Source organism: Hypanus sabinus, chromosome 6, assembly GCF_030144855.1.
Source record: "Hypanus sabinus isolate sHypSab1 chromosome 6, sHypSab1.hap1, whole genome shotgun sequence".
In the NCBI taxonomy this organism is placed as follows: domain Eukaryota; kingdom Metazoa; phylum Chordata; class Chondrichthyes; order Myliobatiformes; family Dasyatidae; genus Hypanus; species Hypanus sabinus.
The window spans coordinates 77,974,432-77,995,980 of record NC_082711.1 but is presented as its reverse complement, the minus strand read 5'-3'; the positions used below and the strand labels follow the sequence as shown (position 1 = coordinate 77,995,980).

General features: G+C 36.6%; 1 protein-coding gene across 1 annotated transcript in view; it reads left to right on the top strand.

The window, feature by feature from the left end:
- Positions 1 to 21,549, top strand: part of ddc (dopa decarboxylase) — an 88,019-nt gene that overhangs the window by 9,144 nt on the left and 57,326 nt on the right. The window contains exon 5 of the mRNA XM_059972455.1: positions 6,811 to 6,945. Within this exon, the coding sequence (XP_059828438.1) occupies positions 6,811 to 6,945 (135 nt within the window). The remainder of the gene's footprint in view (positions 1 to 6,810; positions 6,946 to 21,549) is intronic.

The following is a 21,549-nucleotide window of genomic DNA, read 5'->3' as shown; positions in this document are numbered from 1 at the left end:
TTTGAGGCATTCACATATGAGTGTACAGATGCAGAAATCCTAACTGGTCTGACTGCTTTTAGATGACAGTGTAATAATGCTACATCTGGAGTCCCAGCAACTGAGTACAAAGCTGGAGGAATACTCCACCCAGTGCTTGCACTGACTAACCTGCTTGAACCATCTGAGGTAGATATGGTGTCTTGTAGGAGTATTCAGCCTTCAACCCTTTGTTCACATAAGTGAGTATTACAACCTGGGATTTTGATCAATTTAACTGGGAATTTTTATTTGTGAATCATGTGCTCCTTTATTCACAGTAGAGCCCAAAAAACAGGACACATTGTAAAGCATGAAAAACTAAAAATTCAAAACTGAAGTGTCATCAGTTCACAAGTATTCATCCAGCTTGGCTCAGTACTTGGTTGAACCATTTCCCACAGGTGTTACAGCCAGTAGTCTTTTTCAGTAAGTCTCTATTTGCTTTGCACAATATGATGGAGCATGAGTTGTCCACTCCTCCATGCAAAATTACTCAACTTGTCCTAGGTTATATGGACAGTAATCTTTTTGCCACACATATCACTTAGTGTTGAGGCCAAAAAATTCCACTTTAGTCTCATTTGGCCACATGACCTTCTTTCACATTTTTATTGTATCTTCTGAGTGACCCTTTGCAAAGTCTTTATGGGCAAGGATTATGTTCTATTTAGTGGTACATGTGACATAAATCTAATACTGCACATCAGCCAGGCAACACCATGGAGGTAGCGACTTGCCATGTGGAGTGTTTTTCAGCAGCAGGGAGTGGAAGTCTGGTCAGGATTGATGGCAAGATGAATGCTGCTAAATACAGTGAGATCTGGATAAAAACATGCTAGCCTCTGCCAGAAAACTTAAACTGGCGAGGAAATTAGTCTTTCAGCAGGACAACAACTGCCAGAACAACCATGGCTTCAAATGAAGAAATGTGATGTCCTTGAGTGGCTCAGTCAGAGTCCTGACCTTAACCCGATTGAACATCTCTGGTAAGACCTTAAGATTGCTGTCCACAGCCTGGCACAGCTTGAGCAATTTTGCAAGGAAGAATGTGGAACTCTTGCTCTATCACGTTGTGCAAAGCTATTAGACTTATCCAAAAAAGACTACAGGCCGTAATAACTGCGGGAAGTGGTTCAACCAAGTACTTGTTAAAGGGGGATGAATACTTTGAACTGCAGACACTTCACTTTTTGAATTTTTAGTTTTCCCTGCTTTCCAATTTTCCCCGTATTTTGGGCTCTACTATGAAAAAAAGATGTGATTCACAAATAAAAGTTCTCAGTTAAATCAATCAAAATATTTAGTTGTAATAGTCACTTATATGAACAAAGGGATGGGGACTGAATACTTTTACAAGGTACAGGGAATACTCTACTATTCATCACCATGTAAAAGAGTGGCTCTGAGGAATTAGAGTGAGTATTTTTAGATTATTTTTAATTGTTTGATTTTATTTGAATATTTGTAAATGATTCCATTTGTCTTTTTGTGAAATTTCTTTTGTGATTTCTTTTTTGTTTCTTTTGGAATAATTATATTTGAGAATGTCAGGAGCAGAAACATTTTATTAGCTGTGATAGTCGATTAAGAGAGGGTTGGCATTTAATTGGCTGTCAAGTATTTTCTCTCTATGGCTTCATAGTAAGGGCTCATTCTGAACTCCTTTACCACCATCCCCCTCCTGCTTACCCCCACCCTTACCTTGTGAAGTGGCTGGAACTATGCAATTAAGTTGATGCAGAAGATACAATAATATGAGTGAAACTTAACTGAAGTCTAATAACGACAAAACATTTGTTGCACTGAAGAGCTGACCTGTGTGATGAAATTGCTACATGAAGAATAAATGAGAGACTGGTAACCCTGCAATGAGTTCTCCAAAGATTTTCCATTACCTACAAGATTTGTAATTTGCTCACATGAGAGGAGATCAAGAAGCTTAACACCATCCAGGACTTTACAGGCTGCCTGATCAGTTATTCCCACTACTACTGGCAACAGGTAACTCCCGCGCAGCCACCTACAACTTGCTCTGCAGTAACTAGCTCGGCTTCTCTAGCACCTTACAAGTATCTCACATCTTTAAGAATAAAGTTTGTCGTCATGTTGGATTTGATTCACCTCCAAGCCCTATTAGCATGGAAATATAGCATGTCCTTTATCAATGCTGAGCCAACACCAAGTAACTTCCTACCTAACAGTACCGTGCATGTTAGCTTGCTTTCTCACAGACAATTAAAGATGGCATAAACATTGCTGAAATTGGAGGTCCTCTCACACTAAACAACAGAGTTTACTATTGTTATCCTGTGGTTATTGCTCTAGACCTAAGAGTCGTTAAGATTGTGATAGCAAGACAACCAAATTTTTAAAAATACTGCAGCATACCAGGATTAGCTTTGCTGCCACTGTTTGAATGAGATTCTTGCTGAAGGGACAGCCACCTCCTTTCATTGTGGACACAAAATAAGACTCTAGCAGAGGAAAGTGATTTAGTAGTTGGGCTCAGACTCATTTTCTCTGATGCTATTAGTTTGATTTCAGATAAGTTTCGAGACAATGCCAGGCCTCTCGTTTTATATGTATTGAGGAGTCTGTTGTAATTTCCTGTGAGTCATTCATGGTTAAAGTAAACTTAGACAGTGGTAATTATATTGATTCAAACAGATGATAGACACTTTCAGGTAGGGGATGCAATAACTTCAAAAGCAGTTATCTTTATTTTGATTAAAAATAGCTCAAATATCACAGCTAGTGGAACATCTGCTTCATTATTTGATGCTTATCATTTGCAAATGTCATTCTCTTTTCAAGAAGCTGTGGTTATTTGAAATTTCGGTTTGCACATAATTATTAATTGTTTGTGATAGAAAGAAACCTTTCAACTTAATTGGAATCTGTGGAGCTGCTACTGATAAAAATTTCCTGTGAGGGAGGAAATCGCAGGCAGCATAATAGCAGACAACAGAAATCCATTTTTGTTTTTAGATGTAATTTTGACATTGGCAAAACGTGTGTGCTTGAATGTAATTTTGCCATCTATTGTGTTTGTCACCCAGCAGTGAGCAAATTACAGATACATTTCAGCAGGCGTTTGAAAAAGACACAAATTGGAAAGAAAATGCATCAATCGATTTTTGATGTGAGAGAATGTGCGTCATTTGAACCACATTTCTTCCCTGTTTTGTTTGTTTCACCATAGCAACAGTTGTCTGTACTCTGTCAGCAATGGAGAAAAACGTATCATAGCAACTTATTATGAGTTTCCCCTCTGAGAATTGTACTGAAAAGCAGAGTGCTCTTTGATATACAATGAGAAATAAATCACTAAGAGGGCAGAAATTGTAATGACTCATGGAGAGTGAGTACCTCACCACATACAGATCTGAGTCAGAAGGTCTCCTTCTTTTAGTACAAATTTTGCAACAGTTGACCATGAATAATGAAGTTCAAGCAAAGCAAGCCTGAAATTTCTTTGTAAGTACAGGTCATCCATCCAAGATTACAAAGTATTTCACCTGTAAGGATTTTAACAAAACCCTTGATTTTGTTTGAGTTTGAAATTTGATCACAGAAAAAGAAATTCGTCAAGCAACTGTTTTAAACAAAGGAGCACAAGAAAATAGGAGCAGGAATAGGGTATCTGGTACCTCAAGCTGCCCTTGTCATTCGGTATGATCAGAGCTGATATGGGTTGGCTTCAGCTTCTCTTCTATGTTCACATATTGTAATAATCTGCCCTTTGATTCTTATTATTAATGTGCACGACTATATAATTTCCCATATTAAGCTCTATTTGCCAAGTTTATACCCAGTCAATCTACCTATATGCCTTTGCAGAATCACATCATCCTCTTCACAATGTGCCTTTCAGACTATTGTGTCATCGGCAAACTTGGATACCTTATATTCTGCTCCTTCCTGCAGACTATCGATATAAATAGTTAATCATTGAAGATCAAGAGCTAGTCGCTGGGATACCCTACTGGTTGTATCCTTCTTGCTATTTCCCCTTATTGACTCTAGCATCTTGCCGACAATAGATGTTAAACCAAGTAGCCTACAATTATCCCCCACCATTTGTCTTTTTCCCAACTTGAATAAGGGAGTCCAATTTGATGCCTTCCAATCCTCTGAATCCCTCCCAGAATTTGGTGAGATTTGTAAATCTCAATGGTAGAAATTCAAAAGAAAGTTCAAAGCTGGATAGAAATATTTAAAATAAAAATGTGACTCTAAATTCAAATAATATTTCCCTGCCTTTAATAACTTTACCAAGTTTATCTTGTTCCCTCTCAAGTACTTTGATTTTGCTTTAGAAAACTGACAACTCAAGCGTATTCCACGAACTGAGTATGAAAAATTCTGTTTAAATCCTGTGCAGTAGCACCTTCCACACCAGACAGTGGTGCAGCCAGTTAGAGTGCTCTCCACAGTACATCTGTAGAAATGTGCAAGTGTCTTTGCTGACATTCCAAATCTCTTCAAACCCCAAATGAAATTTAGCCCCTGCCATGCTTTCTTTGTAACTGCATCAATATGTTAGCCCAGGATAGATCACATTTAATAGAGTTAATGTCACCATTTTTCAGTTAATTCTGAAAAATGGCTGCTTTCATGTTTTCTGATTATGAATTTAATTAAGGTCATGTAAAAAAAGATTAAAATTCATTCTGTGTTCTTTTCCAATTCAGCAGGATGAGTTTTTGACAAACAAAGGAGGTACTCCTGTATGCACATGTTGATGGCCACAAGAAATAATTTTATTAAATTATTAGAATGCAGAAAGAAAAACAGATGATTACCAAAGTAGTAGTACAGAAAACAAGACGATGCTTATCATCCACCTATGAGTTGATCTGCACAATGCCAGAGGGAAACCACAGATCCAACAATTTTTTAATCTTTTCTCTTCTCTCCCTCTCCCTCTCCCTCCGTCTTCCTCTCTCCCCTCTCCTCCCCTCTCCCTCACTACCTCCCCATCCTCTAACCCTCAGCACTACTATTAGTTCAAATACATTTATGATCAAATAATGTATAAATTGTAAACTATGAGATTTTCTTGCTCCCAGCTATCTCAAAGCAAGAAACCCTAAAGAAACCATTTAGTGAAAAAAAGAATAAAAACAAAAATAAAGGGCCAACACTTGTTGCACAAGCGAAAGAAAAAAATACAGATCATGCAAACAGTTGAAGTGAACAACAACATTCCGAACCAAAAATTGATTTCTCAAATTCTAATGCCCCTCCTCCCCTTCTTACCCCATCCCTGACAATATTTAGTTGTTTGTTTTTTTCTCTCTCTCTGCCCATCAGTCTGCCTGTTCTCCATCTCCCTCTGGTGCTCTCCCTCTCCCCCTTTCTTCCTCCCGAGGCCCATCCCATGGTCCTTTCCCTTCTCCAGCACCTTATCACTTTCGCTAATCACATTTCCAGCTCTTAGCTTCATCCCACCCCCTCCGGTCTTCTCCTATCATTTCACATTTCCCCCTCCCCCAACTACTTTCTAATCTCTTAGTATCTCTCCTTTCAGTTAGTCCTGACGAAGGGTCTCAGCCCGAACCATCGACAGTGTTTCTCCTTATAGATGCTGCCTGGCCTGCTGTGTTCCACCAGCATTTTGTATGTGTTGTTCTCAAACTGAGGTCTTGGCTGCAGTGGATGACCATGACATCTTCTGTGACTTGCCATGGCCTTTGCTCTCCACAAAGCATTATAGTACTGCCTTCCTGGCTGATGTATCATAAACATACTGTAGATAATATTCACTCAGTGTTCAGTTTATCTTCCACTGCTGTAGCCCACCCACTTTAAAGTTTGACATGTTGTGCAAGTCTTCTGCACACTACTGTAGTAACGTGTGGTTATTTGAGTTACTGTCACCTTCCAGTCAGCTTGAACCAGTCTGTCCATTCTCTTCTGATCTCTGTCATTAACAATGTGTTCTTGTCCTCGGAACACTGCTCACTGAATGTTTCTTGTTTTTCACACCTTTCTCTGTAAACTCTAGAGACAGTTGTGCCTGAGAATCCTAGGAGTTCAGCAGTTTCTGAGATATTTAAACCCGCCCCATCTGGCACCAACAATCCATGATCAAAGTCACTGAGATCACTTTTTTCCCCACTCTGATGTTTCGTTTGAACAACAACTGGACCTCTTGACCATGTCTACATGCTTTGATACACTGAGTTGCTGGTAGATTAGATATTTACATTAACAAGCAAGTGTACAAATATGCCTAATAAAGTGAACACTGAGTGTATATCTATCACCCTCCTTCCATCTTTCATTCCTGTCCATCCTCTCCTTTCAACCCCACCTCCCCACAATGCCAGTGTACAATGTATTTTCTATGATTAATGTTGATTAATTATTTTTCTGTTTAATGGCCTTTAGAAGACCAACCAAATAGTGCTTTGTGCATCTTATCTAGGAAAGTATGCCATAATGTATCACACAAATTACACAACATTATTAATTCATGAGTTTAATATTTTTAATAATCCAAACACAAAATAATATTTATTTTTTGCTTTGGAATTTGAATAAAAACCGAAAATGCTGTAAATACATGGCAGGTCAGGCAATCTCTATGGAAAGAAAGAGTTGGTAGATGAATTCTGATGAAAGATGATTGACTTGAAATATTAACACTTTTTCACATTCCAGAAATTTTCCCTCAGTTGATCAATACTTTCTACATTTTATGTTTTGATTAAAATTCCTCCTGCATTCTATGTTTTGATTTTATAAATCATTTTAAAAATCATGATTTATTTATTTATTTAGAGCACAGCCAGTGAAAGTACACTGGTGGCACTTCTTGCGGCTAAAAGGAAGATGGTTACACTATTTCGGTCAAATAATTCTGATATGGCGGAAAACATGATCATGTCTAACCTGGTGGCCTACACATCAGATCAGGTGAGCATTGCTGCTGACACTGTGTCTTTTCATTGAACTGACCTAATCAAATGTGAAATGATTATGCTAATTTAGAAATTTATAGTAATGAAAACTTTGAATAGTGCCACATAGCTGTTTAGAACATAACAAAATATGAAAATTGCTTTAATTTCTGTAATTGTTTTCTTCAATTCTGTCAGAGAAACTGATGCAACATTGTCCCATAGAAGGAGAAGGAATAAACTATAAAATTTAAAGTTAGACTATTTTGAAGAAATATTTGGATATAGATTATGTTAATCTGGAATTTTCTGCTGGTCCTGTCATGGAAATGGCAGAATTCTCTTTGCTGATGAGAGTAGAAAACAGCAGTAATGCAGACTGGTTAGGCTTCTGAAATTTAACTGTTAGACTTTTGAAATTTTAAATTGCAATCTTGAAGGAACAAGAAAGTGGTAGAAGACAGGGTCTTGACTTTTGTATGATGATACAGTAAGCATGTTTAGAATTTTCTTATTTACACTTGGAATTCTTTAAGACCAGACTGCAATCAGACCGAGCACAGATATAGATATTATTCTGGGCTCAGACTGACCTCTCAGTCAACAAACTAGAACACCAGTTATGCTGAAAGGGCTGATTGGACTTGTGGTAAGAATCTAAACATTTGGCAGTGAATTTCTGTGTACAAAAGATCAAATGCAATTGCACATTGCATGAAATCAAAAGAAATGAGAAGGATATTGTGATCATGGTGCCCAGATTTCTCATTCATAAAGGGATGGAGAACTGGGTCTGTTCTCCCTACTGACTATAGTTGTAAGTTATTTGCTGGAAAAAGCAGCTTGCACAATTGTCTCTGGATTGAGGGATTCTAATTCAGACCATTCCAAACATAAAATTTCATATGACAGATTTTACCCAAGCTCTTTAATCTTCTAATGAAAGTGGAAGTTTATAAATGAGAGATTGAACACAACATTGCCCAAGGAGTGTGCCAGAAACCTTAAAATATTAGCTGGTGTTGGGGAGACTGGACATGTCAGTGGTGGATTGGCATCAATTAAGCCATCATCAAGGAGATTACACGCAACATTATAGTTTAGGCTCAGATTAAGGGTACGAAAGTAATGGATAGAGACCAGGAATGTCCACAGGCCTTCTGGTGCTGTAAAGAGGATGGATTGTTTGTTTAGAATTTCACATATCATCAGAGGTCTGGGTTTGCCACTATGTTCTCCACACTGCACAGTGCAACAGGTATACCGACGACAAGGATCCCTCATCGTCCTATGGACTTCATATTCAGCTGCAAACCCTACTTGACCTCTGGCTCACCAAGGTCTCAAGTCAAGTAGGAAACGTGCATATATTTTGAGCCAGATGTGCACTGCCTGCCATACTGAAACTTGATTTATTGATCTCTTTCTATTTTGATCAGAATGAAGCATCTGAATTTTGCTTAGAGCTATTTTTAATTCATTTGTGATAATACCATGAAGGATTTAAAACAGGACTTGTCTCAAAATATATTAGGCAGTACAGGACTTCTGGGTCAAGGGAAGAAATATGGTGTTTTTAAAGTGAGCAATAGGATTCAATAATGTTGTTTCCTTAAATATAGTTTGTTTTCAAGTGCACCATTTGACTGATCTCATTTTCTAATCAGCAATATATTATCTAGATACAATATGCAGACCCATCTGTCTAGACTATTTCTTGACTTTGTATGTAAAAAGAATCTCCTAATATAATTCTATGGAAAAATATTTAAAGATTGAAAATGAGTTTTATATTTACCTGTAGCAGACTTCATGGTGATGTTATTTAAAATACACCAGAATTTTAGGTTATTTATCATTCAGATCAAGAATTTAATGTTTTTATGTGGATAAATATGTGTAGGTAAAGATGTTTATTGCTAACTAATGTTTGGTTTCATTTGAGAAACATGTTTTAGATTGGTTGCTACTAGAGAAATTGTTTTATTTATTTGCCACAACAATTCTTAGTGTGCTAATTACCTTAAATTGAACTCTAAGACATTACTACTGTTGCCCGGCAGATAAGAAATACGAATGATAACATTTCAACAAGGGATGCTGGTGAGATGATGTTCTTCTGTTGGAGGATTTGCCTCAAGGCACAAGTGACCTTTCTTATTTGCATCAGTGAATATGTCTGGCTAGACATAAAAGCAAGATCCATTGTTTGTTATTTGTTCACCAGATTGCTTGGAGTGTAATAGCTGTTTTTAGAATATACACATATTTTTATTCTAGCTGCCCATTTTTAAATATTCTTAAATTTATTATCATTTGAAGGATAGTCTGCAGTAGTAAGTTGTAGCCAAGAATGTCATGATTTTAAAAAAATGGAAGAATAGATTATTTATGTAGTAGCATTTACAGAAGAGCCTAGAATGAATCCACTAAATGTCTGTACAGTTATGAATAAAGTGAGGAGGAAGGAATTAGAGTGGTCCGATTTATCAAAGAGGTCAGTTAACTGCTGTATCTCATATTAAAGTAATATCAATTTGCATTTTTAGGGACATTTTATTTTTAAGAGAATCATTTGGTTATTTGTTTAAATTAAAATCAAAGTCAAACCAAAATTTACTATCAGAATACATACATGCTACCTTGAGATTCATTTTCTTGCAGGCGTTTACACAAAAATAAAGAAATGCAATATAATTAATTTAAAAATATATATAAACAAAGGCAAACAATGACCATTGTGCAAATAAATAAAAAATATTGAGGACATGAGTTCTTGAGAGTCCTTGAAAGTGATTGCAGAAACGAGTTGTTGTTGAGGTGAGAGAAGTTATCCATGCTGGTGCAAGAGCTTGATATAGAGTAATGACTGTACCTAAATCTGGTGTTGTGGGACCTAACCTCCTGCCCAATGGAAGTAGCCAGAAGAGAACATCGCCCTGATGGTATGGGTCTTTGAAGATGGCTGCTGCCTTCTTATGGCGGCACGCTATGTAAGTGTGCTCAGTAGTGGCGAGGGCCTTGTTTGAAATGGGCTGGGCTATAACCACCACTTTTTGTAGACTTCTCTAGTTCTGGCCATTATTGTTTCCATACCATGTCATGATACCTGTTCGATTACTCTCCACTGTACATCTATAGAAATTTGTTGTTGTTTTTGGTGATATACTGAATCTATGCAAACTTGTAAAATAGTAGAGTTACTATTGTGCCTTCTTTGTGATGGCACCTATGTGTTGGTCCCAGGAGAGTTTTTCTGATATGATAATGCCAAGAAATGTAAAGCTACTGACCCTCTCCAACTCTGATGTCCTAATGAGGACTGACTAATGAACATCCGGTTTCTTCCTTATGTAGTTGATAATCATCTCTTTGGTTACTGACGTTGAGTGAGAGATTGTTGTTGTGGTACCATAAAATCAGATCTTCTATCTCCCAATTCATTACCATATTTGATTTGGCCAAAAACAATGGTGGCATCAGGAAAGTACAGGAGCCTCAGGACCCACATCATCAGGTTTAGGAATAATTATTGCCTCTCAACCATCAGGCTCTTGAACCAAAGGATGTAATTTCACCCAATTTCCTACAACCCACGGACTCTTTCTCGAAGGCTGTTCATTTCATGTTCTTAATGTAGATTATCTATCTATCAATTTATTTATTTATTTATTTATTTTCCCCCTCAGCTCAAGCTGGTAAAACCTGAGGTACGGGCAGAACATCCGGACTATTCTAGTGGTGTTTAGTATTGTGACTTTCTGAAGATTACATAGATATTACTGTATAATCTGAATTGCTTGATACTGTCACGTAGTGACTTTAACGGTTGATAAAGTCGGTAAGGTTTTATTATGGTTATGGTTCTATTACAGATTTAATGAGTCTACCCTCAAGCAAATGAATTTCAGGGTTACATATGGTGACATACATGTGTTTTGATAATAAATTTACTTTGCACTTGGAAGTTAAATATGTCATTGGAGCTGTACTTAGCCTCATAGTCATAAGTATGAAACAAGTAGAGCAGGAGACTAAGCACACAGTTTTGTGGTTCATCTGTGCTGATGGTGATTGTGAAAGAGATGTTGTTGCCAAGCCATATTGACTGGGGTCTGCAAATGAGGAGATCAAGATCCAGTTACACAGGGGAGTATTGAGGCTTAGGACTTGGAGCTTAGCGATTAGATTTGAGAGGATGATTGCATTGACTGCTGAGTGGCAGTTAGGAAAGAGCATCTTGAACTATGCACCTTTATGGTCCAGGTGCTCCAAAGCTGAGTGAAGGGTAAATGAAATGGCATCTGTTGTTGATCTGTTCTGACGTAAGCAGATCCAGGTCACTCCTCAGGCAGAAGCGTGAATGCTTTATGACTAATCTCTTGAAGTATTGTGTCACAGTGGATTTATAGTGGCTATTAAAAGTATTCTATTCACCCTTCCCCCAGAAGTTTTCATGTTTTATTGTTTTACAATATTGAATCACAATGGATTTAATTTGGCTTTTTTGACACTGATCAACAGAAAAGAATCTTTCATGTCAAAGTGAAACAAAATTTCTACAAATTGGTCTAAATGTATTGCAATTATTAGACACAAAATAATTAATTGCATAATTAACCACCCACTTCAAGTCAGTATTTAGTAGCTGTGCCTTTGGCAGCAATTACAGCTTTGAGTCTGTGTGGATAGGTCTCTATCAGCTTTGCACACCAGGACACTGCAATCTTTCCCCATTTTTCTTTATGAAACTGCTTAAGCTCTGTTAGATTGCAAGGGGATCATGAATAAACAGCCCTTTTCAAGTCCAGCCACAAATTCTCAATTGGATTGAGGTCCGGACTCCAACTTGCCCACTCCAAGACATTAACTTTGTTGTTTTTAACCCATTCCTATGCAGTTTTGGCTTTATGCTTGTGGTCATTGTCTTGCTTGAAAATAAACCTTCTCCCAAGCTGCAGTTCTCTTGCAGACTACATCAGGATTTCCCTGTATTCTACTGCATTCACTTTACCCTCTAACTTCACAAGCCTTTCAGGGCCTGCGGCAGTGAAGCACCCCCACAGGATGATGCAGCCACCACCAAGCTTCACGGTAGGGATGATGTGCTTTTGATGATGTGCCGTGTTTGGCTCACGCCAAACATAGCGTTTAGTCTGATGGCCAAAATGATCAATTTTGGTTTCATCAGACCATAGAATCTTCTTCCAGCTGATTTCAGAGTCTCCCACATGCCTTCTAACAAACTCTAGCTGAGATTTCACAGGAGTTTTTTTTCAGCAGTGGCATTCTCTTAGTCACTTTCCTGCAAAGCTGCGACTGATGAAGCACCCAAACAACAGTTAAATGCACAATCACTTCCATCTCAGTCACTGGAGCCTGTAACTCTTCTAGAGCTGTCATAGGTCTCTTGGTGGCCTCCCTCACTAGTCCTTTCATGGTCACTCAGTTTTTGAAGACAACCTTGTCTAGCCAGATTTACAGCTGTGCCATATTCTTTCCATGTCTTGATGATTGACTGAACTGGACTCCAAGCGGTATTCAGTGACTTGGAAATTTTCCTGTGTCCATCTCCTGACTTGTGCTTTTCAATAACCTCTTTGCAGAGTTGCTTGGAGTGTTCTTTTGTCTTCATGGTGTAGTTTTTGCCAGGATAATGACTTACCAGCAGTTGGACCAGTTGGATACAGGTGTATTTTACTACAATCAATTGAAACACCTTGTCTACACACAGGTCTCCAAAAATAGATCTTCTTTTAATTAATTAAGTGAGTTTTAAAACCAATTGGCTGCACCAGTGATGATTTGGTGTGTCATATTAAAGAGGATGAACACTTATGCAATCAATTATTTTGTGTTTTATATTTGTAATTAATTTAGATCACTTTGTAGAGATTTGTTTTCATTTTGCATGGAAGAGCCTTTTTCTGTTGATCAGTGTCAGAAAAGAAAAAATTAAATGCACTGTGATTCAATGTTGTAAAACAATAAAACATGAAAGCTTCTGGGGGGGGAGGGGTGAATACTTTTTATAGGCACTGTAAGTAGTACTAGATAATAATCATTGAGGAGGTTACTGTGATCTTTTTGGGTGCTGGTATGATTGAAGTTTGCTTGAAGCAGGTGGGTTCCTCAGACTTCTGAAGCGAGATGTTGAAGATGACTATAAACACTACAGCCAGTTGATTAGCACAGATCTTCAGAACTTGGCCAGGTACGCCACCTATGCCAGATACCCTCCATGGATTTGCCCTCCTGAAAGATGCTCTCACACTTGCCTCAAGATTGAGATCACAGGCTTGTCAGGGGTTGTGGAAGTTTGTGATGGTTCCTCCATGTTCTGTCAATCGAAGTGAACATAAAAGGCATTGAGCTCATCAGGGAGCAAAACTTTGTTGTCATTTATGTGGCTTGGGTTTGTTTTGTAGGGGATGATGGCATTCAAGTACTGCCACAGTTGGTAAGCATCCCCCTGCATTTTACATTTAGTCTAGAATTGCCACTTTGCATGTGAAATGGCTTTGCAGAAGTCATACCTGGATCTTTTGTACTTTCCAGGATTGCCAGTCCCAATCTGGCCTTCAGCAAATTTTGAATCTCCTGGTTCATCTAGGCCTTCTGGTTGGGGAAGACTGAATGATTTTATTTAGTGGACCTTGTTTAAAAATACTGTATTCCTGCATTGATAAGACTATTGATAACATTGTGATCAATGATATTTCACATTTTAAATAAAAAATATCAACACAATTAAAGGACATTGAATCAAAGTTAATTTTTATATACATAAATAGGTGTTAAAGAATATGTACTGCCCAATTTCATGATATAAAAGCATGTAAAAGTCACGATGTGTGCGAGAGCACATGTTCATGCCAATGTTGTTCTATATTAAACCCCAAGAGTAAGAACAAAATAGCCTCTCCCTTTGAAAAGTATATAGTTTGAGTTCAGATATAACCATGAAGAACTTCAGAATACAATTTTTGTACCTGCTGACACAAATTCATTTTAAGTTAGTGGTGAGCATATTCCATTTGATAGTATGGGGAAATGTAAAGGCCACCATTCTCAAAATCAGGTGTTACATTTTTCAAACAAGAGAAAATCTGCAGATGTTGGAAATCTGAGCAACACACACAAATTCTGGAGGAACTCAGCAGGCCAGGCAGCATCTATGCAAAAAGCACAATGTTTTGGGCCTAAACCCTTCGGTGGTCTTTTTAAAGGATTTTGACCCAAAACATCAACTATACTTTTTCCATAGATGCTGCCTGGCTGCTGAGTTCTTCCAGAATTTTGTGTGTGTTGCATTTTCCACACAGTTGGAGGTACTTCTGCTTATAATGCAGCCAAGTGAGGGAATAGGGCATGATCTGGTTTCACAGGATCAGTAATACCTACAGCATGTCTTCTTGATTCCTGTGGGAATGAAAGTCCAAAGAATACTACGTATGTTGGAAATCTAAAATAAATCCAAAGAACTAGAAATAAACGGCATCAGTGGAAGGTGAAACAGCATTGATGTTTCATTTCTGTGGGAATTCTTTAGACTATTTTTGTCTGACATTCTTCGCCTGTAGAGCTTTAACAATACACTTTATGTGTGTTGGTCCCCACAGCTATATCAGGTTCTAACTAATCGGTTAGGTGCTCCCAGTAAAAAAGTTACCCACCACAAGCTCTACATCCATCTCCTACCACTACAACAGCAATTCCTTGCTTTCACCCCTGTTACCCCGGCTGCAACTTCCTCCCCCAAGCCAGTTTGTAATGACAATAACATTCCCGTATCTAAAGGGACATTTTGTAAACCACAAAAATCACCACAGCTCTCTCAGGAAACAATAGTGGAACCTTTATTAGTTACCATGCGCTCATCTTCACTGGGTTCATTTGGAACTTTGATTCAGTTTAATGAATCCACAGTCGCATTTTCTTTCCAGGAGCTTCCATTTATAAAATACATTGACAGCAGTTAAAATGCCACCTCGCCTGTGGCTATTATGTCACAACAGATCTTTCAAGCCCATAGGAGCAGTTTGTTTCCATCTTTATTTCCAGGCAAAAACCCATAGAGTAGACCAGGATCTGCGACAGGAGAAAACTGTTATGTTTTGTAAGTTCAAAAGATTAAACTAATTCAAAGGAACACAAGAGATCCGAGGGATGCCAGCTTTATGTTTGTTCTTTACTTTAAATGAGGCGTGCACATATCACATGGTAGCATGATGATGTATACAATTCATGTATTTTTACATCTAACTCATAATAATTTATTTAAACTAACAAGAAAACTTAAAGTATATACAATATTACTCAAATATTGCTGAAACTTTAAATATACAACACTCCTCCCTTCTTAACTATAACTCCAACTCAATATAGAATGCATCTCAACTGTATATACAATATACTATATAATACAATGACTATATACTACAGTATACATCCACCACATAGTCAATTTTTAAATTGTCCCATTCAGGCCTGAAGATTTAATCACTGTGGAGGCGTGAGGGATACTGTCTCTCCTAACAAGGGGGATCCCTCTGCTGGGAAGGTGAGACTTGTGGCTGTGAAACAGTCTCAGATTCTGGGGCCTCCACCGTAGAGCTCGTAAGAGTTGATTCTGAGACTTGAGGAAGTGGTACTGACAGCTCTGGACACCTTTCGCCCCCCAGAGCCCCCCAGTCCATCTCCCATCCCCCATCCTCATCACATTCTACAGGGGTTATATTGAGAGCATCCTGAGCAGCTGCATCACTGCCTGGTTTGGAAATTGCACCATCTCGGATCACAAGACCCTGCAGCGGATAGTGAGGTCAACTGAGAAGATCATTAGGGTCTCTCTTCCTGCCATCATGGACATTTACACTACACGCAGCATCCATAAGGCAAACAGCACTATGAAGGACCCCATGCACCCCTCATACAATCTCTTCTCCCTCCTGCCATCTAGGAAAAGGCACCGAAGCTTTTGGGCTCTCACGAACAGACTATGTAACAGTTTCTTCCCCCAAGCTATCAGACTCCTCAATACCCAGTGCCTGGTCTGACACCTTGCCCTATTGTCCTGTTTATTATTTATTGTAATGCCTGCACTGTTTTGTGCACTTTATGCAGTCTTGGGTCGGTCTGTAGTCTAGTGCAGTTGTGTGTTTTTTTCCCTCTGTATTGTTCAGTCTAGTTTTTGTACCGCATCATGTAACACCATGGTCCTGAAAAACATTGTCTCATTTTTACTATGTACTGTACCAGCAGTTATGGTCGAAATGACAATAAAAATGACTTGACTTTATTTTGATTTTGGGAAGGTACGTTTAGTTCACTGGAATACTCTCCTATTAATCCTTCAAAGCTCCCTTTGCGATCTCATCTCTCCACTTTACGCACCTACAACATCATCTGATGAATCCTTTGGTTTTGTATCTCCATTGACTCCTTTCATTTTCCTTTCCACTGATCAGCTAAGTTTTGGTCTTTGCATCTACTTTTACAAACAGCCTTTTGTCTCCCAATTGAAGTTCATGCAATAACCTTAATGCATGCAAAGTAGATTCTGGTTCTTTATACTCACAAAAGCCAAACATTTACAATGTTTCCTGAAGTTCCGTGAACTCTGTTCCACATTCAAGCCAAGCCACATTTCGAAAGTAACTGCCTGATTAACAAATCAAAAGATTTCTCAGATATGTTTCTCACAAAAACTGTTGTAGTTGGATTACTGCTTTTTATCATTTTCACAAATCCTCTGAGCAGCATGGTCCTTCCTTGGTTCAATATGCTTTCCAACCAGAGGCACAGAGTTTGGCACCAACACCTGTTTGTCTTCTGTTGGGTAACACTTCATGGTATACAGCATGGAGACAGTTAAGTCATCATACTGTACTTCTCTTAATCAAGTTTTAGTTGTCTCTTCTAATCATGCCTTCATAATGCTGGCCCTCCTGTTTTTGCCACACACAAAGCTCAATGTGACTTGTTGGTTGTTGAATTTCACTGTTATGAATATCATTTCCACAGGAATCATCTTTTCTCCAGTATAAGCTCTTTACGGGATATCTGCAGGTTTCAGTTCAGTATCTTTGAAATGCCATTCAAGCTCATTTTGTGGAATGACTGAAACAGCTGAGCCAGTGTCCAATTCCATTGTAATTAATTTGCTGTTCACTTTTGCTGAAAACCATATTGCTTATCTATTGTTAATTTTCACATTTAAATCTGAAGGATACCGATTCCTTTGTCACTCATTATTATCAGATTTTTCATCAACATCATGCAGATTAGTGCTTTTTTGAAGCTACACCTTGACTTTTTATCTGTTTCTCATCTCTCTGTAGTCCATTTATTTTGGTCTGCCCAACATGCCCTTTGTATGTGAACTGCTTTGTTGCATTTTCTGCATGTTTCACCTTTAAACTTGTATTGTTCTAGTGTAAGTGAGCCCCTGCCACAATGGTAACATTATTTGTTCAGCCCGGCCGGTTTCTATTCAGACGTTGCAATTTTGTTCACGCTCACTTTCATTCCTGACTGTGACTCAATTTCACCTTTGTCTGCAGTTGCCATTGATAGTTCAACCACTATATTTCAACAGCAAGATCAACTGCTGTTTAAGTGTAAGTTGTGCTTCAGTTAGGAGCAGTTTTTGAATGCTTTCTTTTTTAAATTTTTTTTAATTAAATTTTTTTATTGAATTTTCAAATAGGTTACAGAAAGAAATAAGAAAATTATCAACCCTTCCCCCCTCCCCACTAACATATTCCTTTAGAAAAAAAAAGAAGAAAAAAAGAAAGAAAGAATGCCTGGATTTCCAAAGATCCCCACATGCTCCATGAAGTTCATAATAGCTTTAATATGTATATTTATTTATTTCCCCAGATAACCAATAATTTTATCTTCAGAGCACCTATATATTTAATCCTATTTTTTGTAAATAAGGGTGCCAAATTTTCAGAAAAATTTCATATTTATCTCTTAAATTATAAGTAATTTTTTCAAGTGGAATGCAGCTAAAAATTTCATTCTTCCAACGATCTATATTTAAGTATGAATCCAATTTCCAAGTAACTGCAATAGCCTTTTTGGCTACTGCCAATGCAATTTTTATGAATTCTTTCTGATATTTATTCAATTTGGATTTTAATTTTATCCCTTCAATATCGCTTAGTAACAATAATATTGGATTGTGTGGAAGTTGTATTCCAATAATTTGTTCCAATAAAACTCTTAAATTTGTCCAAAAAGGTTGAATTTTAGAACAAGACCAAGTAGAGTGTAAAAAAGTACCAATTTCCTGATTACATTGAAAACATTGATCAGATAAATTTGAGTTTAATCTATTTATTTTTTGTGGTGTAATATATATTTGATGTAAAAAGTTATATTATACTAATCTTAGTTGAATATTTATTGTATTTGTCATACTGTCAAGACATAATCTTGACCAACTTGTTTCATCAATTTTAATATTCAAATCAGTTTCCCATTGTTGTCTTGACTTATGAATTCCTTGTTTAATTGCCTGTTTTGGAATCAAATTATACATACCAGAAATATTTTTTTTAATTTTTCCTTTATGAATTAAAGTTTCTATTTCATTAGGTTTGGGCAGTAACATTGTTTGTTCCAGTTTATCTCTTAAATAAGCCCTTAATTGGAAATAACAGAAAAGAGTGTTATTTGATATTTTATATTTATTCTTTAATTGGTCAAATGACATTAATATTCCTCCTTCAAAACAGTCTCCTATATATCTAATCCCTTTGTGAAACCAGTTATATAAAAGTTGATTATCCATTGTAAAAGGGATAAGTTTATTTTGAATTAAAGGTCTCTTTGCTAATAAAGATTTCTTTATCTCATCATCAATATTTATCTTATTCCATAAATCAAACAAATGTTTTAGTATAGGAGATTCTTTCTTTTCCTGTATCCATTTAGATTCCCATTTATATATAAACTCTTCTGGTATATTTTCTCCTATTTTGTCTAATTCTATTCTAATCCATGCCGGTTTATCTTCATCAAAAAAAGATGCAATAAATCTAAGTTGATTTGCTTTGTAATAATTCTTAAAATTTGGCAATTGTAACCGTCCTAGGTCAAATTTCCATGTCAATTTTTCCAACGATATTCTTGACATCTTACCTTTCCAAAGGAATTTCCTCAAACATTTATTTAACTCTTGAAAAAATTTCTGCAGTGATTGTATTTGTAATGTTTGGAATAAATATTGTAATCTAGGGAATATATTCATTTTACAGCATTGACTCTACCTATTAATGTTATTGGTAACATCATCCATTTATCAAGATCCTCCTGAACTTTTTTCAATAATGGCAAATAATTTAATTTATATAAATTCTTTATATCATTATCAACTCTTATACCTAAATACTTTATACCATTTATTGGCCATCTAAAATGAGTTATTAATCGACATTGACTATAATCTCCTTCAGTAAGGGATAGAATTTCACTTTTATCCCAATTCATTTTGTACCCTGATATTTTCCCATATTCTTCCAATCTAGAAGATAATTTACGCAACGATTGTAATGGGTTAGTTAAATAAATCAGAACATCATCAGCAAATAAGTTAATCTTATATTTTTCCTGATTAACTCTGAAACCCATAATATCTGAGTCAGTTCTAATTAATTCAGCAAATGGTTCTATCAGCAACACAAATAAAGCAGGTGATAATGGACAACCTTGTCTCGTTGACCTTGTTAACTGAAATGATGTTGAAATTTGGCCATTTGTCACCACTTTAGCTTTGGGGTTGGTATTTAAGGTTTTAATCCATTTTATAAAAGATACTCCTAATCCATATTTTTCCAATACCTTAAATAAAAAATCCCATTCCAATCTATCAAATGCTTTTTCTGCATCCAAAGCAACTGCTACACTCATTTCTTCCCTCTTTTGTGCCGGATGAATTATGCTAAGTAACCAAGTTACATTATCTACCGATTGTCTATTTTTAATAAATCCTGTTTGGTCCATGTGTATTAATTTTGGTAAGTACTTATATAATCTGTTAGATAAAATCTTTGCTATTATTTTATAATCCATGTTCAACAAAGAAATAGGTCTAAATGATGTTGGTTTTAAAAGATCTGTCTTTTTTTGGCAATACTATTAAAATAGCTGTTGAAAAAGATTCTGGAAGTTTATGCGTTCTTTCTGCTTGGTGTATTAGCTCCATTAAAGGAGGAATTAATAAATTGAGATAATTTATAATTAATTAACTTTTTGTAAAATTCAGGCGGAAAACCATCTTCTCCTGGAGATTTGTTACTCTGAAGTGATCTGTGGAAGGCCATACTCTTAGTCCTTAGGTCAATAACTCTCAGAGACGGGAGGCAAAAGATAGGCTTTTATTAGCTGCAAACGTGACCACAACATCTTGGAGACTGAGGGAGGAGCAGTGCCTCCAATCACCTTTATACAGAGGTCTGTGGGAGGAGCCACAGGAGCAGTCAGCAGAGGGGCGTGTCCAGACAGATATACACATAGTTTACCACATGATCCTAGAGCTTCTTCGACCTCTTAATGTAAAAGACACATCTAATCCCTTCTGTTCTTCCAAATTCAATTTTGGGAGTTATTTGTGATAAAAACCTTTCTATCTCAACAATATCATTTTGTGATTCTGATTGATACAATTCAGAATAAAAACTTCTAAAAGTTTCATTGATTTCTAAAGGTTTATAAGTAATTCTATTTACACTTGTTCTAATTGCATTTATCGTTTTGGAAGCCTGGTCTGTTTTTAACTGCCAAGGAAGAATCTTGTGTGATCTTTCACCTAGTTCATAATATCTCTGTTTAGTTCTCATAATTGCTTTTTCTGTTCGGTATGTCTGAAGTGTATTATATTGTACTTTCTTATTAACAAGTTGTCTTTGTTTTTCTTCTATCATATATCTTTGAGATTCTTTTTCTAACTTTGTAATCTCTTTTTCCAATTGATTTATTTCTATCATATATTCCTTCTTAATTTTAGTAGTATAACTTATTATCTGGCCTCTCAAATATGCTTTCATCACTTCCCATAATATAAATTTATCATCAACTGAATGTGAGTTTGTATCTAAAAAAAACTGAATCTGTTTTTTCATTAAATCACAAAAATCTTGATGTTTTAATAATATTGAATTAAATCTCCACCTGTAAATCGATTCCTCCTTATCCATCATTACCATTGTCATTGCAAGGGGGAATGATTGGACAATATTCTTGCTTTATATTCCATATTTTTCACTCTGTCTTGAATATTCGCTGATAGTAAGAAAAAATCTATCCTTAAATAAGCTTTATGTCTACTTGAATAAAATGAATAATCTCTTTCTCTTGGGTTAATTTTTCTCCATATATCAATCAAATTTAAATCTTTCATCAATGATAAAGTTAATTTTGCTACTTTTGGTTTTGTACCAACCTTTGTTGACCTATCCAAAACTGGGTCTAGACAAAAGTTAAAATCTCCACCTATTAATATTTTATCATGTGCATCAGCCAAATTCAAAAAAGCTTCCTGTATAAATTTTACATCGTTTTCATTTGGTGCATAAATGTTCAATTTGAATGCTTTCTTGTAAGATTCCAC